General features: G+C 42.1%; 1 protein-coding gene across 3 annotated transcripts; it reads right to left on the minus strand.

Annotated features, from left to right (window-relative positions):
• Positions 1 to 474: 474 nt before the first annotated feature.
• slc43a1b (solute carrier family 43 member 1b) lies at positions 475 to 22,539 on the minus strand. 3 transcript variants are annotated; one of them, XM_020043940.3, is made up of 15 exons: positions 22,522 to 22,539; positions 16,193 to 16,356; positions 15,825 to 16,008; positions 15,066 to 15,121; positions 14,429 to 14,505; positions 9,549 to 9,641; positions 8,857 to 8,990; positions 8,515 to 8,669; positions 8,020 to 8,166; positions 6,177 to 6,212; positions 5,172 to 5,283; positions 4,446 to 4,575; positions 3,725 to 3,798; positions 3,262 to 3,385; positions 475 to 3,171 (listed from the first exon to the last, which is right to left on the minus strand). In XM_020043940.3, exons 2-15 carry the CDS (start codon positions 16,344 to 16,346, stop codon positions 2,971 to 2,973), a joined length of 1,677 nt encoding a protein of 558 aa, XP_019899499.1. In that variant the 5' UTR covers positions 16,347 to 16,356; positions 22,522 to 22,539; the 3' UTR covers positions 475 to 2,970. The 3 variants fall into 3 exon arrangements, with proteins under 3 accessions (XP_019899499.1, XP_019899500.1, XP_010889914.1); XM_020043941.2 differs by lacking the exon at positions 22,522 to 22,539 and adding an exon at positions 22,283 to 22,433 and having other exon boundaries at positions 8,515 to 8,666; XM_010891612.4 differs by lacking the exon at positions 22,522 to 22,539 and adding an exon at positions 22,283 to 22,433.
• Between the last annotated feature and the right edge of the window lie 2,022 nt (positions 22,540 to 24,561).

Below are 24,561 nucleotides of genomic sequence, written 5' to 3' on the forward strand. Positions count from 1 at the left end.
TATTTTCCTGTGACTGGCTGAGAGATAAAGTGTCTCTCTTTCTGAAAATGTGCCTGAGATTATGTTCTTTTGGATATGGATTTTATGTGGTTTGTAAAAGTTAGGTAACAACAAGGTTTTACACAGCCACGTTTGGTGTGATAGGGCACCTATCAATGTTTAGAGTGAGGTCGGATACTTTGGGAGTTTTGTTTGGCCAAGTAGTGTTTAAAAGCAAGAAGTTGGTGGTCATCCAAAATTGTACGTGTGTGCTGATTGTGTAGTGTCATCTGATTACAAAAGATAATTACAAACAGTGTCATCTGCCAACCAATAAAGGAACCTTGAGGAACACTAAATTCAGCCTTAGAATATTACAATGAATATTCTGATGTATTTGAGGTAGTTAAGAGTCTGTAAAGACTGAACCTTTGAAATGCTGGATCACAAGTTGAAGTCTGTTAATTTATTACGTCACAAAGAGAAGCACTTGAAAAAAACATAAACCAGTGTTTATTCTTTTCCTTTAAATATTACAGTTTTTATTAAAAGCCTATTTACAATACAGTGTTTTGGATTGTCTTACATTGTCTTCACCTTGTCCATTAATACCATGATCACATTGTGAGAACAGTGATAAAAATGAATATTCTTTTCCCACAAAGGCAGGTAGTTTTGCAGTTATCGTTCCTCTAGATGAGAATGTAAAATATATTTAGCTGAACCCTTGAGTAAGGCACTTAGCCTAATTTCCTCTGTTAGTCTCCATGGACAAGAGTCTGCTGAATGACTAAAATGTACATAGGACCTGTAGGTGGAAGTTGCCCCAATTACTGGGCATGTAGTGCTGATGTAGGATCAGGGTTGCCTTTTAACCATGTAGCTAATCTTATTTATTATGAAGTAAAATACAAACCTGATGCTAGAACAGTACTTTAAGGCATCAAACATCAAATCTTTGTTCTCCTGCTTACCTAAATTCAATAAATAGCCAGACATTTTCATGTCTTAAAAAGATTAGAAAACTACTGATAGGGGAAATGTAGCATACCGGAATATTCTACATTCTCATGGTGCAATTCCAGCACTAACATTGGTACAAAGGCACTTGCTTCCCAGGGACACACATTGAATTGGTGAATCATTCGATTCATTAATAGATACCATTACACATTACAGTATTATCTTAGCGCTCCTACGTCTTATACACACTAAGCCTCCATCGCAAATGGCTCCCTTTTGCCCTATGACCCTGGTCAAATGTTGTGCACTATATAGGGACTTGGGGGTCATTTGGGACAGACACTGAATAAATAGCCTACTGACTATAACTTTAGCAGCCATGGTGCAACCGTGATATGAAGCCCTGCTCCAATGTGGTGCTTCTAGTGTTGTTGTCATTTGGATGGTGATAATGGGGTTCAGGTGCATCTGTTTTACCTTATACATTACTCGTATTTACTGATTACAGTTCACGGTACTGTAAAATTAAATAGTTTCGTTTCACAGTGCTGTTAACTGTAAATATTGTTTAATTTGCCTGTATACAGTTCTGTTAACTGTAAATGCTGTTTTATTTGTACTATACTGTTGGTTGGTTGATTGATTTGTAGGATTTGTTTAATCAGTTTCTGGAGCTTGTTGAAGCAGCACATCTGTACATAATCTGTTTTATCTTACACAATACTTCAAACCATTCTGGTTGATTAGTCAGATCTCTTATGTGAAACTAATCTACTGTAAAAGCTCTCCTTAATAATTTTAATAACAGTCTGAATGGCATTTCCACATACAATACCCTACTGTAACTACTCCACGTTCCCATTTCATAAAGTGCACAAAGTTCAACATGTTCGTCTTAAAGCTAAAATCTGTGTCGTTACAAACAAAAGGCTCCGAAAACTATGGCCGGTGTTGTTAGAAATGACAATTTCGGTAAACCTAGCGTGCATCTCATTTCCCCGAAGAGAAAGGATGCTGTCTGGAACACACGACCCAACGATCAAATGCCACAGAGAACAACGGGCCGTCGTTGTGACCCTTCAGGGCCCTGGTCATTGGTAATGCCCTTGAAAGGTGCCACGTCCAAAACCGCTGGAGACTTGGCCGAGTGGATGTAGTACGTGGTTGGATGGGCGGCGACATATCTGAGGTCCTGCCGAAGGGGACAAGGGGTTCAGGGACTGGACTGATAGTCAAAGCAAGAGAGACGCGGAGGCGCCTCCCTCTGGCGCACATGTACGCGGAAACTGGACTCCGATCTACTTTGTCTCCTCATAATCGATGTCCCCGCGCATGGATGAAAAGATAATACAGACGTTATAGACGCAGGGAGGATGGAGAGACGCAACAAGGATCAGGGAAAAGACACACAATATGACTGCCAGGCTGCCTGCCAGGCCAAAATGAATGACGTGGCTGTTGGTTGGTGAGAGTGGGGTGGGGAAGGAGGTTCAGAGTTATACCAGTCAGCTCAATTCACTTTCTGTCTACTACTGAATCCTAAGAGCTGTGCTTGTTGGTGGAAAGGGGAACCGAAATGGAGCCCTTTACCTTCCTGTAGTTTTTGGTCAGAGTAAACACTATTGACTAGTTATTGAGTTGTTAAATCTCAATGTACTGTATGCCTAAATCACCTGCTGCTGTGACATTATGTTGAACAACAATACATGTTTGTTTGTATATTTTAAGATTTCTTTGGCAGCTGCATTTTAAGCTATTAGTATGTATTTTGAGTGTGTATTTTGGTGTCACATACCTAATGATTATTAAATAAGCAGTTTTGGAGCTGACATTAATCCATGTCCAATTTCTTTTTTTTCAAAATAAATAAGAAAAGTGATTCAACAATCTCAAATTACCCACAGGCTGGGTTGAATAGGCTTCAGGGCCTAATCCGGCCCACAGGATTTGAGTTTGCACACGTGATAAAAATTATATTTCATGATTTATAAAGATTATGATATTTGACAGATAATTTGATTGAGATTCTTAAGCTTCATTACTGAGATGTCCATTAGAATGGTTTTTGGGATGACAATTTTCTAATTGGTGTAACGTTTCTCTTTCTGATTGGTTAACAGCTTCCCTCTCTGGCATAGCCTTCTCTCTCCTCAGGCTCCTTCGGTGATAGATCAGGTATCCGGGCAACAGGAATCCAGCCAATGAGGCAATGAGTAGGCTCAGGTTGATCTGTTGGTTGTTAAATAGAGTTTGTCAGAGAAAGACTGTTTTACTTAATGCCATTCACATAAGCGGGTGTGGGTGTGTAGCCGGCCTCACCCAATAAGGGTCTCCGTCCAAGTGTCCCACCATAATGACAAAGAGAGGCTGCTGGAGGAGTGCAAACAGGGCACTGATCATCGACTGCATCCCCGTCAACGTCCCAAAGTGATTGGTTGGATATCTGGAGGGGGCGGGATTTAATGTTTACCTGTCAAATCGAAGAGTATTGTACTGCATCTCTGATCCAAACAGCCACATTAAAATGTAATGTACCTCAGTGTTACAGGTAAAGTTACATCTTGTCCTACTTTTACAATTTGGAGAATTCGGACTTTGAAATAAATACTATGCCTCTTGACAATTTTTTTTTATGTACTGTTTAAAAAATTATGCAATGAGCAATTCTGAAAACAGAGTCAAGTATGCCAACACATCTTTCTGAAAAACCACAGCTTGGGTATAAGATGCGGGAATGCAAACAGCTACCCTGTGGTTGAGGTTTTAAACACACCGTACTCACACTGCAGCATAGAGGCCCCCGGCACAGGAGTGAACAAAGCCTCTGACCATGGTGTGGAATATGAAGGCTAGAATCTGACACCCAGACAGAAGAACAGGGAAGAAAGTACATTGTTTTTTTTACTTAATTTGGATTTGTACATTTAACAAAACCTGGATGTACATTTTAAGAACGCATTTTTCTTTTTTGAGCCACAGAGCCATCCATTGTAACTGAATTGAGCGAGGAAATGGAAAAGCGTGACACCTGCAGTTAGCTATTTCGTTCTTTTTGGGATATCCTACCGGTAACTGAACTGTGTTTACTCCCTTCAGAATAAATGACAATGCATTAGTAGGCTGCCCATCCATTTGTACAACAGTTGTTCCAAGAATTGTTTGGAAATTGGAATATCTCTCCTTGCGTCAGGCACCCCAGTCTCCCTCCCATGTCTCCCTCCCATGTCTCCCTCCCATGTCTCCCTCCCATGTCTCTTTCCCCTGTTTCCACCAAATCATATTCTAATAGTTGAATTAACAAACAAGTTTGATGCTGTGGATAAATCATAGATCTCCACTGAAATAGTGTTTGTAGACAACCACCTTGACTACCTCATGCCTTTCCCTATTATTCAAGCAGGGTACATTTTAGGGCCAAATTTGAACACATTCTAAAATTGCGATTTACCACAGAAGATAATGTGATGAATTACTGTCGCACTGACTGCACCAGCTGTCCTCACCTGTACAGGCAGGTTGTCAATCATCTGGATCACTCCGAAGGTGACTAGTAGAATGTTGGTGAAAATGAAAGCTCGTATGGCATTTGTCAGTTTTTGGATCTTCCTGTCTCTCTTCGGGGGCTCTAGTTGGCTGGAGATAATAAGGGGTCAGAGGTCAGAAACAAACTTAAGGAACATGTTAGGGTTGATGATTAGTTGGCCAAGCCACCTGAGAACACTGTGAAAGAAATTTCTTCAGAAAACACACGGTAGAACCCGCCTCCCTATCAAAATGTCACGCTTTATTCAAGATAGCAGATACTCTCTAAAGATGGTTAGCGCAGGCCGTTTACCAGTGTAAACTATAATTAGTTCTTCCATGCACGCCAATGAAGTAGCGGCTTGGTATGTTCTGCTTAGTTCATTGACTTCCACTCAGAAATGAAGGAGCTACAAATCTCTGGCTTGGTCTCTCCTGAATGAGTTCTCCTCAAAGACAGCTGAGTGACCAACATTACTAACGTCTTTTTCTTCAACAAGATTACCATCTTATGCCACCAGCTAGCAGGGATTTAAGAGGACATACAGTGCCTATCCAGTCAGCTTTGTGGGTGAGATGGGCTGTTTACAACTGGAGTTCTCCAGCCGTTTCCCTCCGTCTTTGTGTTCTCTTTCTATTCTACTCTCTCTCAAACACACACGCGCGCACGCCTCACAAACTCGTCAGACACTCGGGCGCGGACACACCTCTGGGTCACGTCGCACTCCTTCATTCGCCAGTCCATGATGTAGCCAATCAAAGGACAGGTTAGGAGGCAGAGGAGCTGCAGGGAGCCAAAAAGAGAGGAGTAGAAGCCCACTGAGGACCGGAGAGGAGATGCGTGGTCAGAAAGCACACTCATTATACAGTACTATACCTGCACAAACATGTTCTGTCTTTACCACACACATCCATGCACACACCCGGTGCATGCACACACAACCACAGACACACACTGCACACTGCTTCTCACACACACACACAACCACAGACACACTGCACACTGCTTCTCTCACACACACACACACACACAACCACAGACACACACTGCACACTGCTTCTCTCACACACACACACACACACACACACACACACACAACCACAGACACACACTGCACACTGCTTCTCTCACACACACACACACACAACCACAGACACACACTGCACACTGCTTCTCTCACACACACACACACAACCACAGACGCACACTGCTTCTCACACACACACACACACACACACAACCACAAACACACACTGCACACTGTTTCTCACACACACACACACACAACCACAGACACACACTGCACACTGTTTCTCTCTCTCACACACACACACACACACACACACACACAAAACCACAGACACACACTGCACACTGCTTCTCTCACACACACACACACACACAACCACAGACACACACTGCACACTGCTTCTCTCACACACACACACACACACAACCACAGACACACACTGCACACTGCTTCTCTCACACACACACACACACACACAACCACAGACGCACACTGCTTCTCTCTCTCACACACACACACACACACAACCACAAACACACACTGCACACTGTTTCTCTCTCACACACACACACAACCACAGACACATACTGCACACTGTTTCTCTCACACACACACACAAACACACACACACATACATAATTTATGCCAAATATGTCAAATCTCTGTCTGTTCAACATTCACCTTGTTGGTCAGCTTCCATTAATAGCTTCTCAGAGGCTGAAAAAAACATAAAGACATGTAAGTTACTAAAAATCTAGTGATATAACAAATCGGACCTGGCATTAGGAAGGTGACCATTTTGTGGCAGAAAGTAAAGTTGCATTTAAGTTGAAGTGCACTTGTCAACAAAACATTAGGCATCAAAAAGATGTTAACATGCAGTACGTGAAGGAATCAAGTGACCACTACACTTGTGTTTTGTTTTAGGTCACACAAACTTACATGATACAGTATCTCACAAAAGTGAGTACACCCCTCACATTTCTGCAAATATTTGATTATATCTTTTCATGTGACAACACTGAAAAAATGACACTTTGCTACAATGTAAAGTAGTGAGTGTACAACTTGTATAACCGTGTAAATTTGCTGTGGCCTCAAAATAACTCAACACACAGCCATTAATGTCAAAACCCACTGACAACAAAAGTGAGTACACCCCCCAGAAGTGAAAATGTCCAAATTGGGCCCAATTTGCTATTTTGCCTCCATGGTGTCATGTGACTCGTTAGTGTTACAAGGTCTCAGGTGTGAATGGGGCCCAGGTGTGTAAAATTTGGTGTCATCGCTCTCACATTCCCTCATACTGGTTACTGGAAGTTCAACATGGCACCTCATGGCAAAGAACTCTCAGAGGATCTGAAAAAATTAATTGTTGCTCTACATAAAGAAGGCCTAGGCTATAAGAAGATTGCCAAGACCCTGAAACTGAGCTGCAGCATGGTGGCCAAGACCATTCAGCAGTTTAACAGGACAGGTTCCACTCAGAACAGGACTCGCCATGGTCGACCAAAGAAGTTGAGTGCACATGCTCAGCGTCATATCCAGAGGTTTTCTTTGGAAAATAGACATATGAGTGCTGCCAGCATTACTGCAGATGTTGAAGGGGTGGGGGTTCAGCATGTCAGTGCTCAGACCATACGCCACACACTGCATCAAATTGGTCTGCCTGGCTGTCGTCCCAGAAGGAAGCCTCTTCTAAAGATGGTGTACAAGAAAGCCCGCAAACAGTTTGCTGAAGACAAGCAGACTAAGGACATGGATTACTGGGACCATGTCCTGTGGTTTGATGAGACCAAGATGAACGTATTTGGTTCAGATGGTGTCAAGAGTGTGTGGCGGCAACCAGGTGAGGAGTAAAAAGACAAGTGTGTCTTGCCTACAGTCAAGCATGGTGGTGGGAGTGTCTTGGTCTGGGGCTGCATGAGTGCTGCGGGCACTGGGGAGCTACAGTTCATTGAGGGAACCATGAATGCCAATATGTACTGTGACATACTGAAGCAGAGCATGATCCCTTCCCTTTGGAGACTGGGCCGCAGGGCAGTATTCCAACATGATAACGACCCCAAACACACCTCCAAGATGACCACTGCCTTACTAAAGAAGCTGAGGGTAAAGGTGATGGACTGGCCAAGCATGTCTCCAGACCTAAACCCTATTGAGCATTTGTGGGGGATCCTTAAACGGAAGGTGGAGGAGCACAAGGTCTCTAACTTCCACCAGATCTGTGATGTCGTAGACATTAATGGCTGTGTGTTGAGTTATTTTGAGGGGACAGCAAATTTACACTGTTATACAAGCTGTACACTCACTACTTTACATTGTAGCAAAGTGTTGTCACATGAAAAGATATAATGAAATATTTGCAAAAATGTGAGGGATGTACTCACTTTTGTGAGATAGTGTATGTGAAGTGAAGATTTTAATGGTTGATTCTGGTTTTGTGAGGCAATGTACAGTACAAGCAGCGGCCATTCTAAACCTTTAAAAGTGACTCTCTGTTTGTGTTTTAATTGGTTCTTACGGTGTGGGTCACCGTGGGTAACCAGGAACTCCAGCATTTTGTTCATGGCACCCATGAAGAAGATGATGCGTAGCTGGGTCATCGCCATGGTGATGAGACTCCACAGGAAGATAGGCGAGCAGACTGAACTACGGAATGAAGGGCCACCTTTCGGGTGAAAGACAGTTAGGGGAGATAAGAACAAAACAGGTCAGCTATTGAATTTTTTTTTAATTGTCATCATTTAGCAGACGCTTTTATCCGGAACGGTCTACACAAGTCCAACAAGTTACTTTCAAAATGTGTAGGGGAAAAATATATATATATATACTTATGTTTTACAGTAGGGCTGAGCCTGTAAATACATATCGTCATTCTGATGATTGAGTGAAGCCTTAAAGGCAGTTTAGACTGGTTCTGACCAGCTGTATCCAGTTCAAAACACTTTGGTCTAGTTTTGACTGGTTCTCTAATCAGCTCTATAAGGTCCCTCGTCAGCTTGAGTATAGCCCTTACTTTCACCCTGTGCGGGTTCTGCTGGAGGGAGCTGTTCTGAGATGGGGTCTGGCTGCTTCTGCTTCAGAGTCTCTCCCGCTGTTGTCACATGACTATAAAATATGTCCCCTGGTGCCTTGTCATCCATCACTACATCACTCAGCTTCACTTTCCTTCTGGCAGAGAAGGGGAGAGAGCAACGGAAGGAGTAGAGAAAGAGTGACCAAGGGAGTAGTGAGATGACAGAGGATGTACAGATGACAAAAAGAAAGGATATAGTGGAAGAGTGTTGAAAACAACCAAAACAAATTTGACGTTGTGGCTGTCCTTTCATTGCTGTAATACACTTTCATGGACTCTCACGTGTAGCTTATGTCCTCTGGGTCGGGGAAAGACTCCCTTGGCCAATTGAGAAAGCAGTTGAGGAAGACGAGGCAGGCAAGCCCAGACCACACCCACATGATCACCCTGAAGGACACGCCCAGATCATAGATCAGCTAGGGAGGGAGAAGTGGAGAGGGAGTGAATTAGGCATTCTGAGGTAACACCTTTTGGCAACACTTTATTTGAGAGTCCCAAAAGTGTGCCTGTAGATGCTTTACAGATTGTCTACTGATTATCTGAAACGTTTTAACTATCTGCCAACCCTAACCCTTGTCTATATCCTAACCTTAACCTGTATTCTATCCCTAACCTTAACAAGCAGTTGTTTATCAACCAGTATATCTTTTTAAGTTTGTTGATAGTATTACTATCTATAGAACATCTACAGATGGAAACAGGGACTCTCAAAATAAAATGTAACCCAGTTTTTTTTTAATATAAAGTAGATGGTTTGTAGATGTCTGGTAGAGGTTCAACAGCAGCTAAAAATGTTTAACTATCTACTAACCCATATCTTAACCTTAACCCGTATCCTAACCCTATCAGTAATATTAGCTAGCAATTGCTTCTAAACAGACTTGTTGATGGGATCTAACAGGGACTCTATAGTGTGACAGGGCCATCGCGTTGTCTTGTAAACCTTCAAATAGAGCTGACTGGCTGGTTCTTACCTTGACTCCAGGGAAGGTGACGGCGGAGGAGGCGTATGAGCCAATCATTAAGGACAAGATGGTGGAGCGCACATTCCCAAACATGTTGGGTAACTAGAGAGTGAGAGAGAGACAAGGGATAACAGACATCACAAGTGAGCTCAGGTACCTTATCCTAACTTCACCTTGCTTCAATGGCTCTTCAAAGTGACTGGACTGTTTGTCTACATCCTTGGCATCCATCTAATGAAGTGCTTCAGATGCAGTTCTATAAAAGCACCACCAGGTGGCCACATCTGTTCATTGCCGCATTGCGGGGTGTGTTAGGTCCGGGGCTCAGCTGTTTAAGGAGACATGCTGTCATGATGCTAGCCAGAGGAAATGGGCTTGTTTTGTATTCACAGCCTCTGACTTGTCATATAATTTGACCAAATAGTACCAGGTTAATTTTAGACTTGCTTAGTTGGTGGCATTAATTCAAAGAAAAGAAGCTTTAACTTGGGAAAATATGGCTTAGAATTATGGACAACCAAATAAAAATGTTTCCCAACTTGTGTGTGTCGTGCTATTCTGACTCGTTCGATTGCTTTTCCTTTCTCAGTTGGGAGTTCAGAGGAATGCCCGTCTGTGTGCAAGCACTGAGGGTAGGTATGTGTATGTGTCAACAGTGAGTGTACTAATAAAAAAAGATTCACAGTACACACACAGCCCCTCTTTGACACTCCTCTGTTCCAGTTTTCCTGTACAGTGTATATTTCTAGCTCAGCTCAGGACATAATGCTCTCTCTTATCCCTTTTTATTTCTATCCAAATCCCTCCCGTTTTCCACCACAACCTCCCCCTTTTTTCCACCCCCCCCCCCCCCCATTCCTCTCCCCCACTTCCTCTCCGCACATACTCACACTCGCACCATTTCAGTCATGCCTGATGTTACATTTGGGGGCAACATATTGGTTATTCCGCTTGATGGTCACAACAAAGATGGAAACTGTATATTTTATTTGTTCACTCTTAAAGTGGCGTAAAATTAGTTTTAACTCTGCCTTATTATAAGTGTAACCTGATGTCTACTGATTACATGACCTTATATACTGTGTTCCTTTTAAGAAAAGATGTCATGCACGCCCTGTGCTAGCCATCTAGCTGAAATTCCATAGTTAAAATGCCTTGTGCAAGAGCTAACCCATTTTGAAAATGCCTTTATAGTGAAATAACAAAATATTTACAATACCTGTCTAACTGTAGATATCGAGATATTGAGCAGGTTTTACCTAGTTCACTCTAGGGAAGCTGTTTCCCAAAATGGACGCCAACTTCCAAGGAGCAAATTGGTCAAGGGATTCACCATGTATGTGATGCTTCCGAATGACACATTCTTGATTTGGTGTGGAAGACCAATTTAAACCAATAAAGTATGCTACTCATAAACATTGTTCATAGATTGACCAAACTCTGGAAAACCCTTTTTTTAACTATATTTTTAAACCTCACATTAACACACATAAACAGACTGATGAAAAAAATAGAGATCTATCTGAGGACTAAGAGCATTCTATTGCAGCCACTTTAGCTCTATTAACGTTAGGGAGGACTACAATGCTGTGTTACTGGAAGTGCACAATTAGAACAATATTTGCAATTCGAAAAGTTGTCCTAACCCTTTAAATAAATACTGCGTAGGAGTCGGGGCAGACCTCCAGCTCAGTTAAAAGGACCGAACTGAGGTATTTAGAGGCCTCAGTCACGTGTCCCCGCAAACTTTGGCCTCTCATTTACCTGAGTATAAGCAGACAAATCCATGTCCCACTGACCTGGAGTCAGGTCATTTAATGTACATTCCATAGACATCGACTGAAAGGGATTGAGCATATGTTGACATGACGAAGGTCAATGGAACGTTAAGGCCTTGGGGTCTAAGAGGAACACGTGTGAAACTTTAGAGATGTCGGCGAGAGGAGGACAGACCGGCTTGCCTCTTGTTCAAGCAGGGGAAGTTTTAGACGGTACTGAAGGGACAGGAACAGTTTTCCCATTGCAGTCAATGGGTGCGGAAATCGTCCCAGCCTATGTGTATATATTTTGTTTGCTTTACCCACGTTTTATCCCAAATTCCAGGATGTCCACGTTGTTAGTATGACCTTGCTTGCTCACGGCAAATACCAGTGGACACAAGACCGTTGATGTTCAGATTTGTGTTCTAGATCATGCTGCTCACTCAAATAGGATGTTTACAATGGAATCCCTATGCGCTGGAGGGAACGTGCTCTCTGGCTTTCAACCTTGACGGAACTCACAAGTGCCCCAGCAGCCACAAGGAGTTGCTTAACTGCATGGAAGAAAAACTATTTAGAACGAACCCCCAAATCTCTAATAGTACTGGCTAATCCTTTCCCCTAAGACAATTACTACTCATATTAAACATGTACCCACGTCAGCTTGAAATACCTGAAATACTTGAAATACAGAAAAGGGCGCAGCACTGAGTTGACATGGGACATCACGTCCTGGAAAAGCACAAACTCTTATGTATCTATGTAACTACATGTTATCCACAAAGCATGGGTTTTAACATAGGAATGAATGTCACATGATCAATAACCATATTTTTGTTCTGTTTTTGGGACAGACCAACTGGAACAACAATTAAAAAGGACTAATAGAAAATGTCCCTGTTTCACAAGAGAAAGATAGTGTCCAGAAAGAGACAAAAGAGAGTGATAAATGGAGCTTGACAGAAAACAGAAAAAGGGAGTGACAGACGAGAGACAGAGAAAGAAAGAGAAGGATATTGTGTCCTTGAGTTATTTTTTTTTTTGAATGGGTGGGGATAATAGGAGGGCGTGTGGACGGTCTACTGATCTGATTGGCCCATGTACACATGCCAGAATTTCGAGCCAAGATGAAGAACACCATGTGCTGTGGAGACTACACAGTCCTGAACACACACACAACAACAACTGATTGTCATGAAATAAAAATCTGTAACCCTCCAAGCCCTACTAACCCTAAATGTAAACCTAACCTTAACACCTCACCATAACGTAAACCTTACGTAACCCCTAAGCCTAAAATAGCCTTTTCTATTTGCATGGTTTACTATACTGAGAAGACTTTTGGTACTCACGGGTCAAGTAAAAAAGGACAAGCCGAAAACCAGACAATCACAGAGATATTTATCCACTTAAAGGCAAGCAAGCAAGCACGCGCATACAAACTTACACGCTCAAAATAACATGCGTACACAGAGGAAAATAAACACACAAATACAGAAAAACGCTTGAAACAGGACCAGAACACATTGTGTGTCTGTGTGTGTGTGTGTGTGTTCCAGTGTACCCATCAAGGTCTCTGGTCCTACGGAAAATGCAATTTCTGGTTTAGGGGTTAGTTTAGAAGTTAGTTTTAGAGACAAACGTTAGGCATAGTGTTAGAATTAGGGTCTCTAGTAGGTTTAAGCATCACCTGTTAGGTTTAGGGTTAAGCTTTATGGCTGGGTTAAGGTTATGTCATTGAGGTTAAGGTCATGTTTAGGGCTATGGAACAGATTTCTGAGTTAGGGTCCCCACAAAGATTGAAAAACATGGGTGTGTGTGTTTGTATAACATGATATTGCCTGTAACTGGAGCCTTCCCAGGCCATAGCTAAGCCTTATATATAGCATGCTAGTTATTTCCTTAGAATCTATTAGTATGTTTATATCTATCTACGATATGTATGTTCTGGGCACTGGGTAGCGTTCGATTTTTATTGTATCCATCTATGGGAGAATGTTGAAGGGGATGGTGAATTAGGTTTAGGGATTAGTTTAAGGGTCCCCCAGGAGATACTGTGGGAGGTGCTGCGGGAGTATGGGGTGAGGAGGTCCCTTCTGAAGGCTATCCAATCCCTGTACGTCCAAAGTGAGAGCTGTGTTCGGGTTCTCGGTAGTAAGTCGGACTCGTTCCAGATGGGGGTTGGCCTCTGCCAGGGCTGCGCTTTGTCACCAATCCTGTTTGTAACTTTTATGGACAGGATATCGAGGTGTAGTCGGGGTGGGGAGGGGATGCAGTTCGGTGGGCTGGGGATCTCATCGATGCTTTTTGCGGATGATGTGGTCCTGATGGCATCAACTGTCTGTGACCTTCAGCACTCACTGGACTGGTTCGCAGCCGAGTGCGAAGCAGTTGGGATGAGGATTAGCACCTCTAAATCTGAGACCATGGTTCTCAGCAGGAAACCAATGGAGTGCCTCCTCCGGGTAGGGAATGAAGCGTTACCCCAAGTAAAGGAGTTCAATTATCTCGGGGTCTTGTTTGCGACTGACAAGCGGCTACAAGCGGCTGAAATGGGTTTTCTCAGAAGGGTGGTTGGCTTCTCCCTTAGGGATAGGGTGAGAAGCTCAGCCATCCTTGAGGAACTCTGAGTAGAGCCGCTGCTCCTTTGCATCGAAAGGAGCCAGTTGAAGTGGTTCGGGCATCTGGTAAGGATGCCCCCAGGACATCTCCCTAGGGAGGTGTTCCAGGCACGTCCAGCTGGGAGGAGACCTTGGGGTAGGCCCAGGACTAGGTGGATAGATTATATTTCGACAGTGGCCTGGGAACGCCTCGGGATCCCCCAGTCAGAGCTGGCAAATGTGGCTTGGGAAAGGGAAGTTAGGGGTCCCCTGCTGGAGCTGCTGCCCCCGCGACCCGATACCGGATAAGCGGATGAAGATGAGATGAGAGAGATTAGTTTAAGGGTTAATGTTCGATTTTCAGGGCTAAGGCTAGGTTTAGGAGTTAGGAAAAATTGGATTTTGATTGGTAATATATTTTTGTGTCCCCACAAGGATAACATTTACTGTGCGTGTGTGTGTGCGTGCGTGCGTGTGTGTGTGTGTGTGTGTGTGTGTGCGTGCGTGCGTGTGTGCATGTATGTCTTACTGTGAGGGAGGTGAAGGTAAGGCAGATTCCTCCGAAGCCATTGAAGGAAACAGCGATGAAGATGAGGGCAGAGAGAACTAGGGGAGGGAAAAGGGTTATGTAATATGTAGATTTCCTTATTAATGCAACATCTGGTGAACAGACTACATAAATGGTAGCATAGATCTGTCATGTAACAACAGTTTGAATGATACGATGACCTGACTTGGTTCCACTGTGGCTAAATCACGATTTCCCAGGTGTTAGCGTTTTTTATTTTAGTTCAGAAGGTATAGGAGAATTTTGCCCATAGCCTTGCTTGGAGCTCTTTATTATGGTTCTTGTCTTTTCTTTGAACACATGGACACTTTAGTTCTCTTTGCTCTTTATTTGTGATTGCTGGACAAGCTAATGTACAGATTTGTTTTAAGATGGTTATAGCATGGTCATTTAGCAATGCTATTCTGAGTTTTAGGACTTTTTAGTACAAGTCTGGCAAAAACACAGACGCCATTCTTTCAAGATGATGTGATGTCTCGTGGGTTTGACGAAGAACGAACAATCAACCTCTGTGATTTTTTTAAACTAAGATTGTTTAATGTAATTTTCTGTACATTTAGTGTCAATTACAGGTAACCGAGTGTCTTTGGAGTCTTACCTTCAGGGTAGTAGGCAGCTCCAGCTATCATGGCACAAGAGAAAGCAAAACAGGCACTGCGAGAGAGAGGGAGACGTCAGTTTTCAAACCCCAAGGCACAACATTACAAGACTCTTGGGAACACCTCTGAAGCAGTCTTGACTAAAAAGACCTGAGATTTTGGGGTTTCACAAGTCAGCAAGAGAAGTGAAATGTGTCCGTATTAGTTCATTTTCCCTAATTTCTTAATGCAAAACCGAGATTCTAGCCAATGTCATAAGTAGTTGAAACTGCCAGTACTACAAAGAAATGGGAGTGACGGCCTTTACATTTTTTGTAAAAACAACTTCATGTCAAAGTACTGTCTTTGATGTAACCAACTGCGGAGGCACACTGCAACGCTACACAAGCTTTCTACCCAAAGATGTTGTAGCATAAAATCCCAAAGCTCTTGTAGCATATCTTCATAATGTACCATCTTTGCTGAGATGATGATGCGGACTGATTTATCAAATTAATGATTTTACATGCTATCATATTTTCAAGAGGGTGTTTGGGTAGCTTTAAATTTTTTTGTTTTTTTCAGTGTTGTGGTTGAATCCTCTTCATTTAAATAGTGAAAACCTGAATATGGTATAACATGATAGTTGTTTAATTAATATTGACCATGATATAATAACCATGCCAGCGGTAATGCAAACAAAGATTAAAATGATCGTGACAATGTTGACGATGATATCACAACCAGTGAGAATTGTGGTGATATGTCCCGCCTTTTACCTGCCGAGGAGGCGGAGTGGGCGGGGCCCGTATTTGTCCATCAGGATCCCAAGCGGCAGAGTGGCTGCGCTCAGCAAGAAGGAGCCAATGGTAAAACCCAGATTCAACATCTCTTCCTGGTCCACACAGCTATGCCAGATACCGCTGTCCCAGGAACTCACGTTACTTAACACTGTCTCATTGCCTGCGGGGGGAGATGTGGGTGAGAGTGGGGCGCATAGAGGATGGACAGGGGGACAGCTATGATTTGGACAGGGTTGTCATTACTATGTGTCATTGTACTCAGGTGTACAGTATCTATGCACAGGTAAACAGTGTCGGGGGGGGGGGGTCTTGACAAGAACTCTGAAACCCGAACGTAGACGTACTTATGCAGAGATGTGAATAGAAACCCTCGTTCTTGAGCATGATGAGTAGTGATCCCCAGCCCAGCAATACAGCAGAGAACAGCAGGTTCTCTATGACCGCAGTAACAGCCATCCACCAGCGCCTCTGATAGGCCTGGGTCAGGGAAGGAGCCATCACTGCCGCTCTGAGAGGGGAACAGATGGGGAAGAGAAGAGGGCGAGAAGGAGGTGGGTCTAAGAGCTGTTTGGAAAAAGTTTCAGACACCCTAAATGTTATAAATCATTTGGCCCACTTTATGACATCACAAATGTGTCTGGTGATGATAGGCTGGTAATCTGGCTACTGGGTTGGGCTGTATCCATTCTACCCTCATGAGAGAATGCTATGCTGTAATAATGTTGTATTCCTATATGTAAATGCAATTCGGTATAGTGTTTTTGTGTTGTGGCAGAAGTATTCTTCGGAATTCTAATTAACTGTAATAGAATTACTGCAGTAAATTGTATTCTTGACTGTGGTGTTCTATACAATCTTTGTGTGGATTTCTCAGGACAAAAAGTGAAAGGCCTAAAAGGCCATAACCTGTTTATTGGTAGCACTGTGATTTTTTCATTCAAAAAATACAGACAGTGAATCAAAAAGACAGTATGTGTGATTTATATTATACTAGACAGGGTAATTCACAGTAGCAAGTTGACTTAATAAATATAAATTCACCTTCCTGGATTTGGACAAAGTATTACATTTTTTTGGTGTGCAGGTCATCTAAAAAACGCAACAGCTATTAGCAACAAAACGGACAAACAAGGAAACAGTAAACTTCACAGTTCAGGGTCTCAAGATGATAAAGTCCATTCGATTGGTGCAGTGATCTAAGGCAACTTCAGGCCACGGGGTAATTGTGAAGTCATTCAGAATTATGTATGCCACATTGCTGATTTTGGTTGAGATAAAAATGACACAACTTTTAGTTTTGAACAATGAGAACACTGAGCCAGTTTAAGGGAGGATTGTCAGAGTTGTTGAAGCCTTGAATCGTGTGTCCTTCGTGATAGAGGTCGCAGTTGGGAATCCTCCTGGGCTGGCCCCCACACAGAGTTGGGGAGTAAAGGATTACAGGTAATCTGTTACAAAAACACAGTAACTGTAACCCGTTACGTCACCAAAAATCTATGATTACTTTTCAATTAATAGGTGCGCGAAATAATCATGACACCTTGTAGGTTTGAGTTTATTATTGAATGTTATAAAAACATCGTTATTTGAACAAAAATATGAATTGCGCGCCTCAGTTGTGTGTGATGATCATGCGCATAACAAGTTTAGTGACGGAGGTAGCGCTAGTTTAAATTTCTCCGGCTTTGGTTGGTTGGTTGGATGGCTGGTAAAAACAGTATATCTTCGATAGTATTATCCTTCATATAAATGTTATTTAGTTATCTACTCGACGCATAATTCTCAGAACAATTATAGGCAATAGGCCTACCTGGTGTTATTTTTTTGTCAAATGCACCGAACAACACAGCCAGGACGATCGAGTTGCCGAATAACTTTTACAGGAATTGTTTAATAGATTAGGATACTGTTTGTTAGATAGCTTTAACATGGCGCAGCCTTCAAGATAAAACATTATATGGAATTTACCACGACATTTGAAGAGAAAAGGTTGGGAAGCGCTGTGCCAAAGGAAGATTACTTGAATTTAAAGCGGCCACATCAACTCCGTTCATACAGGTAGGCCAAGTGATACTGCTTGTTTTGCATCTCTGAAAATAGTGTTAATTGGTTATTGGTTATTCATTGGCTGCTGACTTCATTTACTTTAAGCTAAGAGTGTATGTTTATAATCACTGTTTATTTCTTTCATTTGCGTTTTGAAAATCCATCACTGGTTCCATAACAATCACAGTTTGCGTTCGCGCGGGTAAATCTTATTCCTATGCGGGTGTTCGCGATTGCAAACGTGCATTCGCGTGCCGGGGTTTCTGCAACATTTTGACCATGTTGGTTGTGGAGCAAATCATCAGACTAACCCAGATTTAGTTTATGGGCGAAAAGCTACGGATATTATAATTTCTATATACAACAATGTCAATACCCTTTTTCGAGTAATTGCCATTCATTTTTCAACAATATTTTGAAGCAATTAAAAGCATGAGTAAAACACAAATAACAGAACAGGCTTAAGCATCATTAGATTTTCGTTTATGTTCAGATAAAAAGTCTTATTCTGGAAGATCAAGGTTTATTGGATTAATTGGAATGACTGAATATCTGACAGACCTTTAACATGTAATGTAGAGATGTAGCCCAATCATATTGAAGTAAAAAGCAATGGTTTAGAAACCAATTTCCAAAGGCACTGTAGCCTACACAACCCATAAGGTAAAATGCTAGCTATGTAAACTCTAACATTGATTGATGCCGCAAAAGATGTTCAGTTGGTTATAGGCTATTCCTTTTTGTTTTCTAATGCCTCTTAATATGAAAGTAATCTAAGAGTAATGAAATTACATTTTTGAGTCATCAGAAAGTTACGTTACTGATTATAAATGTGGACAGGTAACTTGTAACTGTAATGGATTACATTTAAAAAGTAACCTACCTAACCCCGCCCCCACAGTACTGCACACACTGTCCTTTAAGAATGTGGATGTGACTGTCAAAGACATCAAACTAAAAATACATCTCAAAGAAAGCCAGGGATCTTCTAAGAATCTTGCTTGTTTCATATTCTCCTCCCAGGTCAATTCAGAGACAGATGTCGGAGTATTTAATTCTGGGCAAAAAGACCAGATTTGGTGGTCAGATTACAGATTACAACATTCTGTAACTGCTTGATCATTAACACTGTCGACATTTTAACAACATGATTCCAGAACAAATTGGTGCTGGACGGACTGCTGCAAACTGTGTTCCTATGTCGGTATTTTCAACACAAACTTAGACACCGCCAGACTCATGTGCTTAGTAACAGACGAGGCCAGCCGAGAGTGGCAGACAGAGAAATAAAAGGAACAGTCGAGGTAGAGCGAGAACACGAGGAGAGTGGAGCGGTGCGTAGAGGAGTGACCCCTGAATTGACCTTAACGCTGAACCGATCGGGTAACAGAGAGCAGTGAGAGTGGCAAGGGTGCACCCCTCATTTGCACAGCCTGGTTTAGTGAGTGGGTGTTAGCGGTGTGTTTAAAAATAATTTGTGAGAGTAAATTACCATTGACTATAATTTACAAATATGCATGGTCGCCTGTGGGACTTGCGCACAAAGATGTCAGTGCTTTGTGTCTGGCTGTGTATCCAGTACGTATGTTTAAATTGCGTTGTGTGTGTGCAGATAAGGCGTGTTTGAGAGGTCCTGTATTAGCTCTCAGGAGCTCATTTTTGACTAGGTTTCCTCGCTCCATACAGAAATAGCTGCAGTGACCACACTGACACTTAACTCCACCAGTGAACTGCATGGGGATCCACCTTTTGCGCAAAGCACAGCAGCTATTGGTTAATACGATACCCATGTGGATTGGCTGAACAAGTGTTTTAAGGGAAAATGCACTCTTTCAACATTTCTGTTTCTATGCTTTGCAGTGAAATAGAAGATGGCAGTGTTTCAGATGACATTGTCCAGAGACACTGGTTAAATCGTCTGGTGTGCATCATGCAATTTCATCCATATGACATAGAGTTTGTATATCCTGAGCAAGCTCGTAATCCTCCAATTTATTTTAGACTTATATTAAGCTAGCTTCCAAAGCCCAGGTTGTAATATCTCTAACAGCTCTTAGCCATCGTAACCCCCACCCCCCATGCCTTGTTGATTACATCATTCATTGCATTGCTGCAGAATAATTCTAAACAACTGAAGGAGCAATGCGAGCAAGAACGACTGACCAAGAAAGGCTGTCGATAATTTAAAATACTCGATAATCACTTCAGACCCTCAATTATGCATTTAGTATTTGGTAATTGTCCTGAACCTCTGAACAGCCGACCCAAATACCACCCTATTCCCATGACCGTGCACATTTTAGAACCGGACCCATAGTCATTTAACTGTCTGTGTTGAGTCCCATGCAGTTGTAGACAAAATGAACTGGACGGCAACTGAACATTACATGGCATAGTAAGTGCAGCTGCACTGTGAATTCATCAGTAATTAATTGACAAACCATTTCCCCATTCCTTTCATTCCACCGACACACAAAAAAAAAAAAGAAGATTACCAGTGAATGAATGGTGGATGTTACTGCACTTCAGCTACAATTTAAAAATGGCAATCTATTGTTGTAACCGTTCGCCCTGCAAGACGATTGGACAGCTTCTCCCGTTCACTGAATCCGCGCTCAAGAAATTCAGCAACTGTCGCTGGACAGGAGGTTCATATAAGTGCTGTTCCTTTATGTGCAAGTTACTTGTTTTTATTGTTCAAAATAACGCGTAACAAATTCTAGTAATCCGAGAAACGCATTTAACCATCCCTTTTAACAAACACACTCAGGGAAGAAGAGAAAGAATGAAAAAAGGAGGAAGAGAGGGAGAGGAAAAGAAAGAGAGGAGGAAAGAAAAGAGAGGATGAGAAGGGATAGTGATTGATTTTTTTGAAATTCTATGTGTCCGTACCTGTTCAGACAGAGGAAAAGATGGGGTGCATGGTTAACAGAATCAGCTTTCATGACCTCTCAAACATCACAGATGCACTGACATCACAAACACACCTCCCAGATACACTGACACCACACGCATCACACGCACACACACTGACATAGACACACACACACACAACAGCGACTCACATCACAAACCCACTCCTACACAAACTCCCACACTTTTCCATTCCTATATGTACAATGACACATTCAGGCCAGCTATTCAAGGGCATTTACAGATCACACACACACACAGAAACACACAACTGTTTTTCTATCCTTGTGGGGCCCTGACAACTAACACAGAAATTCAGGTTCCCTATTCTCTGGTCCTGAACCTAACCCTGTACATAACCTGAGTACTGTAATTTGTTGTTTAGGTGGAAACATACAATACACAATGTGCATTTTCAGTTGTGCAACAGCAGCTTTTCATTAACTATCAATAGTTCGTTCAAAGTTGTTTTGCTCACACACACACACTAGCAGATGTTATCACTGGTGAAGCGGAACACTTGTATTTTACTTCATAAAAATTCAGTTGGTTAAATTAAGTACCTCAATTAACTAGTTTAACTTTTACACGAGATTCGTTGTCTATTCAGAACCATGGACAGCATCAAACAGAGCATAGACAAAAATGACCTGACAGTCATGAACACAACAAGCCATTAAGATTTTGGATTTGTTGAACTTTGGTTGATTTAGTGCTGTTGGATAGTTAAAGGTTGGTTTATTGGTCCTGTTGGCACGATTGCAGTAAGTTTACTAAAACTATTAAGAAACTTCTAAACGTAGGTTAAAATGGTAGGTCACAGATGACAACCTAAAACCAGGCGTGTTGTAATGCCCTGCCTCCTGTCTCCCGCTGTCACTCAGCCTCTCTTTCAACCTCCTTTCCGGTATTTAATCTCGCGAATCGGGTCGGTTGGCAGTTGTTGCACGTGACCCCTCTTCTCTGCACACTGACAGCTGCGTCCAGGTGTCAACCGTGGTGCCAACTTGTACAAGCCGGGCGCATGCACTGGTTCCCAATCCAAATGTAGACCGGTTCTTCTGGCAAATAAAACAGACTAAAAACAATCTGCCTGTTGTCCTGCATTACACTGTCTGTACGGCCAAACGACACTAAATAAAGTTAATCAAAACCACATTTGTGACGTAGTCCATATAATTAAGCTACCTGTGGTGTGCCCAACGCGTCACTTAAATTAATTCGCTATAACTTTCACAATAACGTTTAGCAAACAGATTTTCTGCCACTCCATTGTCACACACTACACAAAAGGCCTGCACTTGAAATTAAAGAATAATAAAAACGGAAGAATGGAAAATAACAGAGATGGGGGTTATGCAAGCGAAGTCTTGTGCCACGTGTATAATAGCTTATCACGTTCTTCTTACCACTGATGCAAATAAGGGACAAATCAGCAACATTTAACATGCGCAAAAATCTTTGAAATTACTTACTTTAGACGATAATTCCTGAAAGAATGTATGGTACATTTATTGTATATCTTCTTTAATAGAAGGAACGCGAAACTTTTTAACTTTTTCTGTCTGTTGCAAAGTTAGTTTCTCGTCTCACTTGCATTACATCTGTATGGCTCTACTGAGGTATGGTTTTGTGCTTATTCCCCCCCCCCCCCCTCCTCTTTCCTGTCTATAAATGGAACCCGACTCTGGGCCAATGCCACGCTTCTCCTTACCGTACACTAGCACGCGAGCACTCTTACACACAGACTTTCCTTTCCACTCGCCTGCACACAGCATGCCTAGTTGACAGTTGTACCAAACAGCTGTCAAATATTGAAACGCAGCTCCGTTGCGAAACCTTGTGGCGCATTTTGAAAATAAAGAAATAACAGGTCCCAGTTTTTCTTTGTCTGGGCTGGTGTTCAGGCTGTCCTCGGTGACGTTAGCCTATGGTGAGAAAAACCTTGAACATATTCATTCTGACCATGGCTTTCCATTGAGTAGGCTAACCAAACAAGACCAAATGTGTTTAAATACAGAGTTCTTTCAAATAAGTAATCATAGAAACACAATTTAAATTATCAATTTTATTGTTTCGTCCCTTAAAGCATTTTCCATAAATGAAAGTAGTAGTAGTGACAGACAGACATGGTACAATTTACAATAATCATAACAAAATACTACAAAAATGCATTCCCTCATTAAGCAGTCAAATAAAACTTCGCTCGACTCGGTTTTCAATTTTTTTTGCTTATTGGCTACAGATGAAGACATACAGCACTTTGTAAGAGCAACTGTACAGGAAAGGACAGAAGAGGCTCTTCCCTCAGCCTCCCTCCCTCCTGCTTTTTTATCTTTTAAAGCCACCGGCACACTGCCCTCCTCTCCATACCTTTTCTTCCCACTCCTCTCATTCTTACTCCAAATAATGCATCTAGTAATACCCCCCCCCCCCGCCCCCCACCCCCACTACACTCAAAACAGCGCCCCCTACTTTACAGGCACAGTAGGGCTATAACAGATGCCACAACGATAATTACTGAAATAGTTAATATTATAATAAAACGAAATAACGCAATTGTGCAAAAACAAAAAAGGTTCAAAAGTAAAATGTGTAGAAGATAAAGACAATTGAGTGTGTTCCCAGGCCTGACCCACAAGTTCAGAGGAAGTGGTGTTGGTGTCCACCTGATCTAGCTACACTACTTCATAGCTTCTGTGAGGGATGTCCCAGGGGCTGTTAGAACTCACTAGCAGAATGGTGTCCTAGCTAAACTGCTGCTGAACATCTTTCAGCCGGACAATTGTGAAGTCACACAAATGCCAAGACGTTTGAGCCATCCGAAGGTCTACTGCTTCTAGGACTGCATGAGGACAGAGGAAATGGTGTGTATGACATGAAAACAAAAGGACACAAATCTTGGTGACCCACATGTGAACTAAAAATGTCTGGCTCACCAAAAGCTTTTTACTACTCAACCTGGAGGGTCAGCTTGGGCAAGACAAAGCGGGGAAAAGAAATCGCTAATTTTGATCCATGATCAGTCAATTAGAATGCACAGTGATTTGGAGACCAGTGATTCTGAGCAGTCCAACTGCAATTTATCAGTAGTCAATTTTGTACATGCTTGAAAGAGGATCCAACCTTCATCAGAACCATACATGCAGCCTACATCCATTCTTTAGCATGGAAAAAATAGGACTATTCAATGTTGTGGTCCATTATTAAATAGGAACAGTGCAGTGAGAGCAAATGCAAAAAAGAAAAATCCAAATTATTCTTTAGAGCAAAAAAACAAAAACAAATACAGAAAGCACTCCTATTGGCTTTTTTAAGACCCTAAATTAAAAGGAAATCGACAACTGATTGATTTCTGAAGCTGGCTAGAGTGTCTGTGGTGCCAGTCAGTGACTTTCTTTCATTCTCTCCTCATCCAGGCATCCCTCCATCTCCTAGAATGGACTGACTTTCTCTCTCTGCAATCCTACCTCCCACATTCTAGGTAGAAAACCTGGAATACAATTCTTATTTTATCTTACTGCATCTTATAACTCTACAGTTCTTTCCCATTTAAAACACAGTAGACATTGCGGGGAGAGTTGAAGACACAAGCAGTGGCCATATTCAACCAAATCTGCTAACTGCTTATACAGAGACGAGTTGAAAAGGACTTATTCTCAACAGTCCGAAAGACCGTTTGAATCAAAGTACAGTTTCTTGTTTATTTAGCATTGTAAACATTTTGTATTAAAGGAGTGACATGAATCCAAAC

This window comes from Esox lucius, chromosome 25 (assembly GCF_011004845.1).
Source record: "Esox lucius isolate fEsoLuc1 chromosome 25, fEsoLuc1.pri, whole genome shotgun sequence".
Lineage (NCBI taxonomy): Eukaryota > Metazoa > Chordata > Actinopteri > Esociformes > Esocidae > Esox > Esox lucius.